Source organism: Thalassophryne amazonica, chromosome 1, assembly GCF_902500255.1.
Source record: "Thalassophryne amazonica chromosome 1, fThaAma1.1, whole genome shotgun sequence".
NCBI lineage: Eukaryota > Metazoa > Chordata > Actinopteri > Batrachoidiformes > Batrachoididae > Thalassophryne > Thalassophryne amazonica.
The window spans coordinates 101282471-101299234 of record NC_047103.1 but is presented as its reverse complement, the minus strand read 5'-3'; the positions used below and the strand labels follow the sequence as shown (position 1 = coordinate 101299234).

The following is a 16764-nucleotide window of genomic DNA, read 5'->3' as shown; positions in this document are numbered from 1 at the left end:
CAAGCCAGTTTCAATGGGCCGGGCTAAACCATTTAGCGCTTCTGTTAAAGGGGTCAAGTGTATACGGTTTTGGAATTTGGCCTGATTAATACGGTGTGGGGGTGTTCTCTCTGCTGACTCATGTAGGGAATCTCCAGGCTGACACGTATCATTTAAAGCATTATTTATTTCTGAAATTAAGGTGGTGAGATAAGGATTCAATCCTGATTCAGGTTAAGGAGGGTTTAAACCATTTAGCGCTTCTGTTAAAGGGGTCAAATGTATACGGTTTTGGAATTCGGCCTGATTAATACAGCGTGGGGGTGTTCTCTCTGGTGACTCATGTAGGGAATCTCCAAGCTGACATGTATCATTTAAAGCATTATTTATTTCTGAAATTAAGGCGGTGCGATAAGGATTCACTCCTGTTTCGGGTGACCTATCTTGACTGTCCTCTGACATATTGAATAACAATGAAAAATCAGTATCCCTCTGTATGTGAGTTAATACCAGTTCAGCTGTAATGAATGTGCTAAACGAGGTCTGGATCTGGACGTTGTACCTGTCGCCCACTGAAAATGTGTGGCGCATTATGAAGCACAAAATACGACAACGGAGACACCGGTCTGTTGAACAACTGAAGTCGTACATCAAGCAAGAATGGGAAAGAATTCCACCTACAAAGCTTCAACAGTTAGTGTCCTCAGTTCCCAAACATTTATTGAGTGTTGTTCGAAGGAAAGGTGACGTAACACAGTGGTAAACATACCACTGTTCCAGCTTTTTTGAAACGTGTTGCAGGCATCCATTTCAAAATGAGCAAATATTTGCACAAAAACAAAGATTATCAGTTTGAACATTAAATATCTTGTCTTTGTGGTGTATTCAATTGAATATAGGTTGAAGAGGATTTGCAAATCATTGTATTCTGTTTTTATTTACATTTTACACAACATCCCAACTTCATTGGAATTGTGGTTGTATACCATCAGTCAAAACGTTTGACTTGTAGTGTAAGATACATGTCTATATTTCTCAAAGTGTCCAATTTCTTCATGTCAAGAAATTTAGGTGGTATGAAACTTAAGACATAGTTGGCATTAAGACACAAAGAGACACATAAATACAGTTATTTTAAGAAAAAGATTGACATTCATCCAACATGGTGAGACATATATACACACATCGAGGTACTGGAAGGAATAAACACAGTTAGTGTACATGAAGCACAAACATACGGATGTGAATACAGTAGGCATTGATAATGTGAGTCAGGGACATTTAGGTTTATTGTAAAATGTGTGGATTGACTGATAACTATTGTGTTTTCATATATTTTGGCTTTTAGCAAGGACACTGTAGGTAGTTCAACCCCATTCCACTCATGTGAAAGTACCGCTACCAGTACCTTTTGCTTTGTGGCCAATGGGGGAAAGCAAAAACAGTAATACAACAGCATGATTTTTAAAAGTGTTCTGAAGACTCAATCTGGTTAGATTTCTTTTTTGAGGTAAAGGGTATATATGGTGGAATATTGTAATAAGTATGAATTTGTTTAGGTGATCTGCAGACAGTTTTAAGGTGCGTTTACACATAGGCAAGGCGCGTTACGAATGTCATATTTGCGTCATTCTTGGCACATTCCTGACATTCTTAACGTGACAACGCATCTGAATAGGTTTCTTAATAGCAGGTGTTGGTGCGTGATCTTTGTGATTTTCGTGGAGCATGTTTTTGGCTGTCAAAAAATCTTCCACGGATGTCACACACCACCCTCATTTGACCACATGTCGTGATGTTCGCAACTGAGCGTGTTGAGTATTCAGTTTCATTGCTGCAGTATGCTGAAGGAGGACAGAGACGCCAGGTCAGCTAAAAGTCTCATTCCAGTGCTCCTCAGCGCGCTCATGCAGGCGTTCCACCTGCTGCATGTGCCTGATATTTGGGAAAATGAGCGAGACGAGAGCCGCGTGAAGCCACACATCTGGCTCTCTCCATCTCCTCCTCCTCTCTTCACCACTCCATGGCACAGAGCCCAACTAAGCATGCAGTCACAAAGTTCTTCTGCTGTGGCTGTTGAGGAAAAACTAGAGCAATCTGAATTGTTCCGCAGCTGATGGTTGGAGGAATATGGGTGTGTGTGGAGACAATTCGCCTCATTCACAGTGTGACAGAACTTAACAATGTGCTGTTATGCGGTATCGTAACAGCGCGCAACAATGCGGAAATGTATTCTTGACCATGTGTAATGGTTCCTGATCATTCTCCAGCAATGATTTAGTGAAATGTTAGGACATTTGGTACACAGTGCCATCTGTAGACCCTTCCTTTCAGCCCTCATAGATAATATTCCAAACTTATTTATTAAAACATTCAATTGTGTTGTTTTATATATATATATATATATATATATACACGTATATGATAATATATTGTTATTCACATGCCTGTCTGTTGACATGATTTCCTATGTGTCAAAGTTTAGCATCCATAAAGTATTTGCAATTCTTCACATTTTTCATTTGTTATGTTACATTCCTTATTCCAAACTTCATGAAATTCATTTTTTCCCTCAAAATTCTACACACAATACTCCATAATGACAATGTGAAATACAATGTGAATTGGGGTTGTAAGTTTTTTTTTTTTTTTTTTTTTTTTTAGATTCTGCAAATTAATTAAAAATAAAAAAAAACTAAGAACTCATGTATGTAAGTATTCACAGCCTTTGCCCTGAAGCTCAAAATTGAGCTCAGGTGCATCCTGTTTGCACATATCATCCTTGAGATGTGTCTACTGCTTTGATGGAGTCCAACTGCAGTAAATTCAGTTGACTGGACATGATTTGCAAAAGCACACCTCTCTACATATAAGATCCCACAGTTGTCAGTCAGTGGTGGGCACAGCTAATCAAAAAGTTAACTTTGATAACTGGTAAACAGCTAACTAAAAAGTTAACTATTATGCTAAACCAATAAACCGCCTAAACATTTATCGGAAGCTACAGCTAAACGATAACTTTCAATTTTTTTTCTCCCGTATGCTCTCAGCTACTAACAAACCAATTGCCGCTTTCAACACTGCCAAAGGTTGTAATAGAATCAAAGGCAATCACAAACCCAAACACAGCCAATGGGCCAGCACTTCTGTCGTTGTGCTTCCTGCTGACTGCTGTAAGGAAGCCTCATTAACCTTGACACCATACAGTAGTCCAGCCATGAGGTGGAGGTCTTGAAATGGAAAGCAGGTTTGACTTATGGTTTTGATTTACAAATCAAATTAATCCGGATAGAATAACTGCATTAATGTAAACTCTTAAAATGTACAAAGTGATACATAACACATATCTGTTAATTTTAAAATAATGCACTAATTCTGAAGATTTGAACATTAACACATAGATGCCCAAAGGGATTATGGGTAACTTTAGCCTCCGCTCATACTGATTGGTTGACTAATTCGTTCTATGTAAAAACCAACACAATTTAATCAATGTAATGTGTGTTGGTGTTTACAAATAAATGTGCTTTTGTAAAATATGTCATTTTTTTATTTGTAAAAAAAAAAAAAACAAGCATTTGTAAATCCAAAAAGTCTATTAAACTGTAATGGAGGATTTTCAAGAGCCCGCTAGACAGCACCTAAGTGCATGCGTGATGACGTCACAACTCTATCCGGTTAGGGAGACGCGGTTTCTTTCAGTAACAAGAACTGTCAAAAAACTTTCTTGTGTGTGGTTGGAGTTGTGTGGCGATAGGAATAGCCTTTTTGAATGCTTGAATAATGTCAGTCACACAAAGAAATCAAATACTTGTGAAAACATGTTCATTGCGCCCAGAATGTTGGTGTTTTGGTTGCTGAACTTTGCAGTGCAATGTCATAAAAACGCAGCAGTCAGTCACTCCATGTGGCATCATAACAACAAATCAATCAGTCACTTTGTGAGGCGTCATAACATCCGATCGGTTAGCGGCTACGTGCGGTGTCATAACAACGGATCAGTCAGTCGCTCTGTGAGGCATCATAGCATCCAATCAGTTAGCGGCTCTGTGCGGTGTCACAACAACGGATCAATCGGTCGCTCCGTGAGGCATCATAACAAGGGATCTGTTAAGCCTGGTTCACATGGAAAGATAATTAGGCTGGTATCAAACCCAATCTTCCCCTTCCGACAATCTTAAGGACGCCCTGACAATCCCTATGACGCTAAAGATTGTTATGTGTCGACGCGAGTTGAGGAGCGGACCTGCGTCAGACAGAACCCAGCGCTAAAAATAACCAGAAAGCGGTTCCAACAACAGAAACAATTTATTTTTCACCTGTGCATAATAATGTGTACAAAACTAAAAGAACGTCCTTCTGGTGGAGTGACTGTTGGCATGCTCTTAAGCGCCCAAAAGGATAGAAGCCCGGCGTTCCTGGACCCACTACCACCAGACAAACACCCCCCAGGTGGACACGACAAACTGACTCTCTGTGAAGCAAAGAAGAGGTGAGGTAAGTCAGCAGTTACAACAATATCTTTCAAAAGACACGCTATCAGCAACACATTCAGGTCTGTATTTTTTAACTTTATGCAAATGAGCAGCTTCTCACAACAAGTGGAGGATCACTTATCCTGCACGCCACAGCAGTGAGAAGCAAACTGCACAATTCTCATCACAATTCCAGTATACTGCGTAACAAAACACCAAGTTACTATAAACAATTAGTCGAACACTTAATCACCTTTAATGTGTGCTGACAGCATGTGTCCTCACCATTCCTTGCTTCACGGGCTCGATGTGTCAAACCCAGGCGCGGTCCTCAGCGTCTCACAAACGGACATCACAAGGTCGAGTTCCCGGCAGTTCTGCTTGAATCACACATGACTTAAATGCAGAACGCCATCCAATTATTTGCTTCAGCTGAAAGTCTTTAAGGTTGCATGTGAGCACCAGTCACAGGTGCTACACATGATGTTGATGAGGGTGAGGATTCTTCAGCCAGCACCTTCTCCACAGACAAATCAGTTTCCATGCCACCTGAAGAGCAAAGAAAAGAAAAGAACACCAAAACATCCAGCCACACCCCCCAACACACAACAAAAGATAATCTTATCAACTATTCCTGTTGTGTGTGGTGTGTTAAGTGTGCTCTGATCTGCTCGGAAGGACGTGAGGAGCTGAATGTGACGTACAGCCAATCAGAAAGTGAGGTAATGGACGCACAGAGCAAAATCTAAAATCAAAATGGCTTACCAGAAAGTCTGGTGGTCGTGCTGTCTCCACTCCTTTAAAGAACGCCTTTTCTTTTTGTATTGTTTTTTCCCTCTGTTGTAAATAGTCCACAAAGTATCTCAGTTTGTTAACTCTCAAGTCACATTTAATCTCGAGAGATTTTGCGAGATTTCCTGTCTAACCTGGGAATGTTCGTGTGTGAAATCTGTTCGTGTGTGGTGTGTGTTGTTTTTACCGTGTGGCTGAACACCACACACTGTACAACCAAACCTGTCAGATCTATAATTTTTATCTCCATGTGTGTGGTCTCTCAGGTTTTGGAAACCTACAGATAATTTAAAAATTCTGTGGTCGCCAGTAGATGGCAGTGTTCTATGCATTTTGATGCCAGTTATATCACACAGCCTGATTCACAATTTAACAGACTTTTGGCTTTGCAAATGCCTATTTTTTACACAAATGAAAAAAATTACATATTTCGCAAAAGCACATTTGTTTCTAAACAGCAACACACACGTTGCGTTACACTGATTCACTTGTGTTGGTTTTTACATAGAATGAATTAGTCAACCAATCAGTATGAGCAAAGGCTAAGTTTACCCATACTCCCTCTGGGCATGTGTGTGTTAATGTTCAAATCTTCAGAATTAGTGCATTATTTTAAAATTAACAGATACGTGTTGTTATATATCCACTTTGTACATTTTAAGAGTTTACATTAATGTAGTTATTCTATCCGGAATAATTTGATTTATAAAGCTATATATATAAAAAAAAAAACTTTAAGTCAAATCTGCTTCCCATTTCAGAGCTCTGCTTCATGGCTGGACCACTTTATGGTGGGGCCCTTTCTGTTGGGGGCAGAGTTGAGCTCAGCTCCTCTAAATCAAATCTTTACATCAGTGCTACAAAACACACAGCAGACAGAAGCAAAAGGGATTATAAATGTTTTTCAATGTTAAGTTAGCAGAACCAATTTTATCAGAAAATAATTGGTCAGATCAGGGTTTTAAAACTTATCTGAAAAGCTAATCAGCTAACAAAAACATTAGCTTCAATAATTAGCAGTTATCGGATTAGCTGAACAGTGCCCACCACTGTTGACAGTGCATGACCAACCCTGTCTCACGGCAAGTCGTGATTCAGGAGCACTAAATATACATTAATCTATTGGTTCGTGATATTGTGATGAAAAGTGCTTCATTTTCGTCACGGCAGTACAAATTCATTCTCATTCATTCTGTGATGGCTGCACAAAATTAAAAGTGAAGCGGGGGGTCGGGGTGGTTATGGTTAGGGTGGGGAGAAGGAGTAGGATTAGGTTATGGTTAAAGTTAGGGCTGGGGGTTGGAGTAGGGTTAGTAATACTGAGTTAATAAAAGCCCTGTCACGAAAATTTTACTCATTTTGTGCCGGGTGCATGAAAAAAAACATGAGACTGGGCTGGCATGACAGAGGACAAACCAAGGATAAAGTCAAAGGAACTGTCTGTAGACCCCCAAGACAGGATTGTCTTGATGCACAAATCTGTGGAAGGGTACAACAATATTTCTGCTGCTGTGAAGGTCTGAATAAGCACAGTGGCCTCCATCATCTGTAAGCTCGAATCCACCAGAACTCTACCTAGAGCTGGCCACCCATCTAAACGGAGTGATCAGGGGAGAAGGCCTTAGTCAGTGAGGTGACCAAGAACCTGATGGTCACTCTGTCAGAGCTCCAGCATTCCTCTGTGGAGAGAGGAGAACCTTTCACAAGGACAACCATCTTGTCTGCAATCCACCAATCAGGCCTGTAAAAGGCACATGGCAGCCCACCTGGCATTTGCCAAAAGGCACCTGAAGGACTCTCAGACCATGAGAAACAAAATTCTTTGGTCTGAAGAAACAAAGATCGAACTCTTTGGTGTGAATGCCAGGCATTATGTTTGGAGGAAAACAGGCAAAATCCCTACAGTGAAGCATGATGGTGGCAGCATCAGGCTGTGGAGATGTTTTTCAGAGGCAGGAGCTGAGGGACTAGTTAGGATTGAGGGAAAGATGAATGTACAGAGACATCCTGGATGAACACCTGCTCCAGAGTGCTCTTGACCTCAGACTGGGCCGATGGCTCATCTTTCAGCAGGACAGTGACCTTAAGCACACAGACAAGATATCAAAAGCTTTAGCAAAACTCTGTGAATGTCCTTGAGTGGCCCAGCCAGAGCCCAGACCTGAACATCTCTGGAGAGATCTGAAAATGGCTTTGCACCGACACTCCCCATCCAACCTGATGGAGCTTGAGAAGTGCCGCAAAGAGCAATGAGCAAAACTGCCCAAAGACAGGTGCACCAAGCTTGTGGCATCATATTCAAAAAAGACTTCCAAAAAACTTTTTGTCATGTTGTAACATAACAAAATGTGGAAAAAGTGAAGCGCTAATACTTTCCAGATGCACTGTATGTGCCCAGTGTCTATTAGTTGCTGTCAATAGTCAATTTGCTTCTGGTTGGCATTATTTTTGAAAAAAATTGTAATAGATGTTGTGTTCATTTAAACTATTGCCATGCTAACCTCCGGTTGAGCTGCTCCATCTGCTGAGTGGATCCTGAGCGGGGAAGGCCATGGCTACACTTGCTGCTGTGGCTTGGCCTCTGCCAAGTTGTGGTTCGGTTCACATGGTCAACATAGAACACTCTGCCGTGGCTATCGATGCGAGCTTCCCAGTCTGCAGCAACAAAAAGGTAATTTTACTAAGTATTAATTTCTTTAGTAAAACTGTGGCATACATGGTAGAGTGTAATAAAATGTGTTTCTGTGGTATTTGTATAAAGTTAACTTCTACCATGATGTCAACCCTCTGGGGTCGATGGATATGCACTTGCATCCAATATTTTTTCGTAATGTTTCTATTAATATCTAAACAACAAATTGTTGTGGCAGTGTCATTCTATCACTTTCTGAAAGTAGGAATTCTTAGTTGTCAAGCCCATGGTCTCACGAGATGATACATCATTTCCAACCAATCAGAGAAGCCTGAGAACCTCACATCAATCTGCATTGTCTGCCCCTCTCTGTGCCTGAATGGTGTGTTCTCTTGTCTGTCAGCTTCTGGGGGAACTGACCAACAAACACTTATAAAATCATTAAGGACCTACCAACCAACTTGTAAACAACAGTTTTTAGCAGCTTTCAGTGGCGAGAAAAGGGGACAGTCGCATTTGGAATAATGGCAGAGGTTGCAAAATTTACTGCTGTTAAGGCACTAACCATTATTTTAAAAGCAGTGACAAGGACCATATGGACTCAGAGCCTGAAGGCTTTGATTATGATTATGAATATTTCACTATGTAAACAGGAGACATCCCGTAAGTATTATTTCACAAAAATTGTTTTGCAGTAGCGGCAAATCTGCTTGGAAAACGCACGTAAATAATTGGAATGTTGTTATCTTCTGTGCCCATTGTGCAGTATCCAGAATAGATCCTTCTAACAATAGTTGTGAACATTGTTAGATAAAATCAACATGGAAGAGGGACAGCTGAGTATCTCTTAGTGTATTTCTTTTGCAAAACATTTGTTGAGCAACATATAGTCTCATCTGTGTGCATGGTAAGACGATGAATGTCCATGCTGTGCTCAGTGGCCAAAATGGATCTATCAAACAGTTTATCAAACATGGTCAAATTGCACAATCCAAAATAAGTCTGTTAAGAATAAATAGATTGCAAACAAATAAAATAGTAGAATAAACAATACATAATAGGATTAAAAATAGAGGAGGAGGTGACATTTTAGTGAATGTCCTTATTTTATTTATTTTATATTGAGAAGAAGCATCACTGCCTGGGCTGTGTGGACATCACACACGAGCATCATCATCATCATCATTTGCTATCAAATGAAACTCAATCAAAACTTTCAATTTATTCCATTTATATTGCGCGAAATCAAAATCAAATCAAATCAAATCAATTTTATTTATATAGCGCCAAATCACAACAAACAGTTGCCCCAAGGCGCTTTATATTGTAAGGCAAAGCCATACAATAATTACGGAAAAACCCCAACGGTCAAAACGACCCCCTATGAGCAAGCACTTGGCAACAGTGGGAAGGGAAATCACAACAAAGCTGCCTCAAGGCACTTCACACAAGTAAGGTGTAACCTTACCAACCCCTAGAGCAAGCACACAGGTGGCAGTGGTAAGGAAAAACTCCCTCTGATGATTTGAGGAAGAAACCTCAAGCAGACCAGACTCAAAGGGGTGACCCTCTGCTTGGGCCATGCTACCAACACAATTGACAATACAAATATACAGGAAATTTTGGGAGTCCATGGTGGTGCACAGGATGGGAGGCCTAAAGAAGAAGACACCCACTCCCACCTCTGGATTGAGCCTCACATCAAACAGAGAGAAAAAACAAAATCAGGCAGCAGAAAGGCAACAAATACAGTATAATTTGTCAGCATTAAGCAACAAGAAAAACAGAAGAAATACTAATGTGATCGCCAGCCACTAGCCCTAAGCTTCACTAAAAGACCCAGACTTTAGATAAAGTTGAGGGCGTGACCCACTCTCTTTACTAATAAAATAAATTTAAAAGGGTACAAAGTATAGTAACATACTATGCCAGTATGCTAACCATACGAAAGGGAAAATAAATGTGTTTTAAGTCTGGACTTGAAATTCTCTACCGAATTGTTTTATTGTTTTACTGACGCAGGGTGATCATTCCACAGAACAGGTGCATGATAAGAGAACGCTCTGTGACCTGCAGACTTTTTATTCACCCAAGGGATACAAAGTAGCCCTGCACCATGAGAACGCAAAGCCAGTATGTAGGGCTTAATTAGGTCAGCTAAGTAGGGAGGTGCTACTCTGTGAATAATTTTATAAGTTAATAGCACAACCTTAAAATCTGATCTCACAAGGACAGGAAGCCAGTGAAGAGATGACAAAAACTGGGTGTAATGTGGTCAAACTTTCTGCTTCCTGTCAAAAGTCTGGCAGCAGCATTTTGAACCAATTGGAGGCCCTTAATGCTGGACTGCGGTAAACCAACGGTAAACATTTCAGTAGTCCAATCTAGAAACAGAAATGCTCTGACACATACATATATTCAAGTGCACAATGCAAATGTGAGATGGTGGGAGAGAGTCTAAAGGTCAAAGTCAGAAATGGGAAAGAACATATATACTCAACAAAAATATAAACGCAACACTTTTGGTTTTGCTCCCATTTTGTATGAGATGAACTCAAAGATCTAAAACTTTTTCCACATACACAATATCACCATTTCCCTCAAATATTGATCACAAACCAGTCTAAATCTGTAATAGTGAGCACTTCTCCTTTGCTGAGATAATCCATCCCACCTCACAGGTGTGCCATATCAAGATGCTGATTAGACACCATGATTAGTGCACAGGTGTGCCTTAGACTGCCCACAATAAAAGGCCACTCTGAAAGGTGCAGTTTTGTTTTATTGGGGGGGGATACCAGTCAGTATCTGGTGTGACCACCATTTGCCTCATGCAGTGCAACACATCTCTTTCGCATAAAGTTGAAGAGAACACCTCTCCAACGTGCCAAACGCCAGCGAATGTGAGCATTTGCCCACTCAAGTCGGTTACGACGACGAACTGGAGTCAGGTCGAGACCCCGATGAGGACGACGAGCATGCAGACGAGCTTCCCTGAGATGGTTTCTGACAGTTTGTGCAGAAATTCTTTGGTTATGCAAACCGATTGTTTCAGCAGCTGTCCGAGTGACGTCTCAGACGATCTTGGAGGTGAACATGCTGGATGTGGAGGTCCTGGGCTGGTGTGGTTACACGTGGTCTGCGCTTATGAGGCTGGTTGGAAGTACTGCCAAATTCTCTGAAACGCCTTTGGAGATGGCTTATGGTAGAGACATGAACACTCAATACACAAGCAACAGCTCTGGTTGACATTCCTGCTGTCAGCATGCCAATTGCACGCTCCCTCAAATCTTGCGACATCTGTGGCATTGTGCTGTGTGATAAAACTGCACCTTTCAGAGTGGCCTTTTATTGTGGGCAGTCTAAGGCACACCTGTGCACTAATCATGGTGTCCATGGCATCTACTGGTGGTTGGCTCTCACTACGGTATTGTATCACTTCCTGTTCCGGAGCACAGCGGTGTTTTGCTGTTTTGCTGTATCTGTTAGCTGTTTAATCTGCGCAGTTAGATTGATCTAGTTACCTAGATAACGATTTGTTTCACAGTGTAATCTTCACGTGCCTTAACTAAAGCACTCCCTCTGCTGAATCACCTCAATTATTTACACGTTATTCACTTTGCGTGTTTTTAGGAATCCGCTAGCTTAGCGCAGCTACTAGCTCTTAGCCGGTTTAGCATGGCGGCTTCTCCTGTCTCTCCCGCACTTTTCTGCTCTGGGTGTGAAATGTTTAGTTATTCCTCGGCCTCCTTTAGTAGTAATGGTACTTGTAATAAGTGTAGCTTATTCGTAGCTTTGGAGGCCAGGCTGGGCGAATTGGAGACTCGGCTCCGCACCGTGGAAAATTCTACAGCTAGCCAGGCCCCTGTAGTCGGTGCGGACCAAGGTAGCTTAGCCGCCGTTAGTTTCCGTCTGGCAGATCCCGAGCAGCCGGGAAAGCAGGCCGACTCGGTGACTGTGAGGAGGAAGCGTAGCCCTAAACAGAAGCCCCGTGTACACCGCCAACCTGTTCACATTTCTAACCATTTTTCCCCACTCGGCGACACACCCGCCGAGGATCAAACTCTGGTTATTGGCGACTCTGTTTTGAGAAATGTGATGTTAGCGACACCAGCAACCATAGTCAGTTGTCTTCCGGGGGCCAGAGCAGGTGACACTGAAGGAAATTTGAAACTGCTGGCTAAGGCTAAGCGTAAATTTAGTAAGATTGTAATTCACGTCGGCAGTAATGACACCCGGTTAACTGCCAGAACGCTCGTAGCACGGGCCGAGGCGGAGGATTAGCAGCAATCTTCCATTCCAGCTTATTAATTAATCAAAAACCCAGACAGAGCTTTAATTCATTTGAAAGCTTGACTCTTAGTCTTGTCCATCGAAATTGGAAGTCCCAAAAACCAGTTTTATTTGTTGTTATCTATCATCCTCCTGGTCGTTACTGTGAGTTTCTCTGTGAATTTTCAGAACTTTTGTCTGACTTAGTGCTTAGCTCAGATAAGATAATTATAGTGGGCGATTTTAACATCCACACAGATGCTGAGAATGACAGCCTCAACACTGCATTTAATCTATTATTAGACTCAATTGGCTTTGCTCAAAATGTAAATGAGTCCACCCACCACTTTAATCATATCTTAGATCTTGTTCTGACTTATGGTATGGAAATTGAAGACTTAACAGTATTCCCTGAAAACTCCCTTCTGTCTGATCATTTCTTAATAACATTTACATTTACTCTGATGGACTACCCAGCAGTGGGGAATAAGTTTCATTACACTAGAAGTCTTTCAGAAAGCGCTGTAACTAGGTTTAAGGATATGTTTCCTTCTTTATGTTCCCTAATGCCATATACCAACACAGTGCAGAGTAGCTACCTAAACTCTGTAAGGGAGATAGAGTATCTCGTCAATAGTTTTACATCCTCATTGAAGACAACTTTGGATGCTGTAGCTCCTCTGAAAAAGAGAGCTTTAAATCAGAAGTGCCTGACTCCGTGGTATAACTCACAAACTCGCAGCTTAAAGCAGATAACCCGTAAGTTGGAGAGGAAATGGCGTCTCACTAATTTAGAAGATCTTCACTTAGCCTGGAAAAAGAGTCTGTTGCTCTATAGAAAAGCCCTCCGTAAAGCTAGGACATCTTACTACTCATCACTAATTGAAGAAAATAAGAACAACCCCAGGTTTCTTTTCAGCACTGTAGTCTGTCTGAGTTATTTTCATTAGTTACTTCATCCAAACCATCAACATGTCTATTGGACCCCATTCCTACCAGGCTGCTCAAGGAAGCCCTACCATTATTTAATGCTTCGATCTTAAATATGATCAATCTATCTTTATTAGTTGACTATGTACCACAGGCTTTTAAGGTGGCAGTAATTAAACCATTACTTAAAAAGCCATCACTTGACCCAGCTATCTTAGCTAATTATAGGCCAATCTCCAACCTTCCTTTTCTCTCAAAAATTCTTGAAAGGGTAGTTGTAAAACAGCTAACTGAACATCTGCAGAGGAATGGTCTATTTGAAGAGTTTCAGTCAGTTTTTAGAATTCATCATAGTACAGAAACAGGATTAGTGAAGGTTACAAATGATCTTCTTATGGCCTCAGACAGTGGACTCATCTCTGTGCTTGTTCTGTTAGACCTCAGTGCTGCTTTTGATACTGTTGACCATAAAATTTTATTACAGAGATTAGAGCATGCCATAGGTATTAAAGGCACTGCGCTGCGGTGGTTTGAATCATATTTATCTAATAGATTACAATTTGTTCATGTAAATGGGGAATCTTCTTCACAGACTAAGGTTAATTATGGAGTTCCACAAGGTTCTGTGCTAGGACCAATTTTATTCACTTTATACATGCTTCCCTTAGGCAGTATTATTAGACGGCATTGCTTAAATTTTCATTGTTACGCAGATGATACCCAGCTTTATCTATCCATGAAGCCAGAGGACACACACCAATTAGCTAAACTGCAGGATTGTCTTACAGACATAAGGACATGGATGACCTCTAATTTCCTGCTTTTAAACTCAGATAAAACTGAAGTTATTGTACTTGGCCCCACAAATCTTAGAAACATGGTGTCTAACCAGATCCTTACTCTGGATGGCATTACCCTGACCTCTAGTAATACTGTGAGAAATCTTGGAGTCATTTTTGATCAGGATATGTAATTCAAAGCGCATATTAAACAAATATGTAAGACTGCTTTTTTGCATTTACGCAATATCTCTAAAATTAGAAAGGTCTTGTCTCAGAGTGATGCTGAAAAACTAATTCATGCATTTATTTCCTCTAGGCTGGACTATTGTAATTCATTATTATCAGGTTGTCCTAAAACCTCCCTGAAAACCCTTCAGTTAATTCAAAATGCTGCAGCTAGAGTACTGACGGGGACTAGAAGGAGAGAGCATATCTCACCCATATTGGCCTCTCTTCATTGGCTTCCTGTTAATTCTAGAATAGAATTTAAAATTCTTCTTCTTACTTATAAGGTTTTGAATAATCAGGTCCCTTCTTATCTTAGGGACCTCATAGTACCATATCACCCCAATAGAGCGCTTCACTCTCAGACTGCAGGCTTACTTGTAGTTCCTAGGGTTTTTAAGAGTAGAATGGGAGGCAGAGCCTTCAGCTTTCAGGCTCCTCTCCTGTGGAACCAACTCCCAATTCGGATCAGGGAGACAGACACCCTCTCTACTTTTAAAATTAGGCTTAAAACTTTCCTTTTTGCTAAAGCTTATAGTTAGGGCTGGATCAGGTGACCCTGAACCATCCCTTAGTTATGCTGCTATAGACTTAGACTGCTGGGGGGTTCCCATAATGCACTGAGTGTTTCTTTCTCTTTTTGCTCTGTATGCACCACTCTGCATTTAATCATTAGTGATTGATCTCTGCTCCCCTCCACAGCATGTCTTTTTCCTGGTTCTCTCCCTCAGCCCCAACCAGTCCCAGCAGAAGACTGCCCCTCCCTGAGCCTGGTTCTGCTGGAGGTTTCTTCCTGTTAAAAGGGAGTTTTTCCTTCCCACTGTTGCCAAGTGCTTGCTCACAGGGGGTCATTTTGACCTTTGGGGTTTTTACGTAATTATTGTATGGCCTTGCCTTACAATATAAAGCGCCTTGGGGCAACTGTTTGCTGTGATTTGGCGCTATATAAATAAAATTGAATTGAATTAATCAGCATCTTGGTATGGCACACCTGTGAGGTGAGATGGATTATCTCAGCAAAGGAGAAGTGCTCACTATCACAGATTTAGACTGGTTTTTGAACAATATTTGAGGGAAATGGTGATATTGTGTATGTGGAAAAAGTTTTAGATCTTTGAGTTCATCTCATACAAAATGGGAGCAAAACCAAAAGTGTTGCGTTTATATTTTTGTTGAGTATATGTGAGAAATAAAAAAAAAAGTTGGATTGATCGTTTCTCATTTGCAGACACACCATGAAGACATGTAATATTCAGACTTGATTCAGCCTCATTTCTCAATTTCTCTATTTGGTAAAATGTAGGGTGGTGGCCAAGTGATTAGTGCACTTGTTTCAAGAGTGGAATGTTCCCGGTTTAAGACCGCCACTAACCACTCCAATGTGGAATTGTCTCAGGAGGGGCATCTGGCATAAAATTTGTGCCAAATCAACATGCAGATCCATTTTGGATCTGCTGTGCCGACCCTAAGTGAAGAAGAAGGGACTTAATATTTTGGACATTGATTATACACTGCTCTTCATATATTACACTTTATTTAACCCATTTCTATCAGCAAATCAGTTAATCTACATGAATGAAGGTCGATTTTCAACAAAGATTTGAAGAATTTTCTAAAAACATTGCATTTTTTTTCAGCTTTACAGCCAATTGATTTCTAGATAAATATGAGACAAATACTCTGAAAGCTGAAATTGTTATACACATTATGATATGCAACACATGGGCATGATACTTAAAAAAGAACCTTAAAAGGGGACTTAAAAGGGTAAAATCAAAAAATTACCCCTGGATCCCAGAGGATTAAAAGACAATCACATCCATTAACGCGTAAAAGACACTGGTGGAATGAGCAAGGAAAACCCTGTGTCAGCTCAAATGGAAGCTGCAGACCTCCAGACTATTACTTTCATGAACTGTATGTACTTGAAAGTGGTTTAAGGCTCTGTGAGAAGATAAAAGTGAGGCAAACTTGAATGTTAACCACACACGAGTAAAGATAAGCACCAGAGAATCAGTTTGCCTGGAAAAGCTGTCTGGAGCCTCACGACAGATTTTCTGTGCATAATGTTATTCTGCATCTGAGGATTGGGGACTTGTCCTCAGGTCAATGGATAATCCTTTTTTGGGGGGTGTTGGTGACAGTATTGGTATTTCAGCCAGCATATAACGTTATACAAAGCTTCACACCAAAAATGAACAACTTTTATTTCTGCACTCCATGAGAGTAACTGAAGCTGCCTTGTGTAGTCTTATACACCTCTCTGCAGCTTCTCTCCCCCTACCATCCCCCCAATACCCCATCCCTGTAGAGACGGTGCCTGCTCCCAGACCAACAACCAGTAAAAATCTATTTAAGCATAAAAATTCAAAAAGAAAAAATAATATAGCACCTTCAACTGCACCACAGACTAAAACAGTTAAATGTGGTTTATTAAACATTAGGTCTCTCTCTTCTAAGTCCCTGTTAGTAAATGATATAATAATTGATCAACATATTGATTTATTCTGCCTTACAGAAACCTGGTTACAGCAGGATGAATATGTTAGTTTAAATGAGTCAACACCCCCGAGTCACACTAACTGCCAGAACGCTCGTAGCACGGGCCGAGGGGGGAGGATTAGCAGCAATCTTCCACTCCACCTTATTAATTAATCAAAAACCCAGACAGAGCTTT

At 40.9% G+C, this 16764-nt stretch overlaps 1 protein-coding gene across 1 annotated transcript in view; it reads right to left on the bottom strand.

Annotated features, from left to right (window-relative positions):
* LOC117512783 (E3 ubiquitin-protein ligase HECW1) overlaps nucleotides 1–16764 on the bottom strand; it is a 521859-nt gene that overhangs the window by 171988 nt on the left and 333107 nt on the right. The window contains exon 12 of the mRNA XM_034173001.1: nucleotides 7748–7901. Within this exon, the coding sequence (XP_034028892.1) occupies nucleotides 7748–7901 (154 nt within the window). The remainder of the gene's footprint in view (nucleotides 1–7747; nucleotides 7902–16764) is intronic.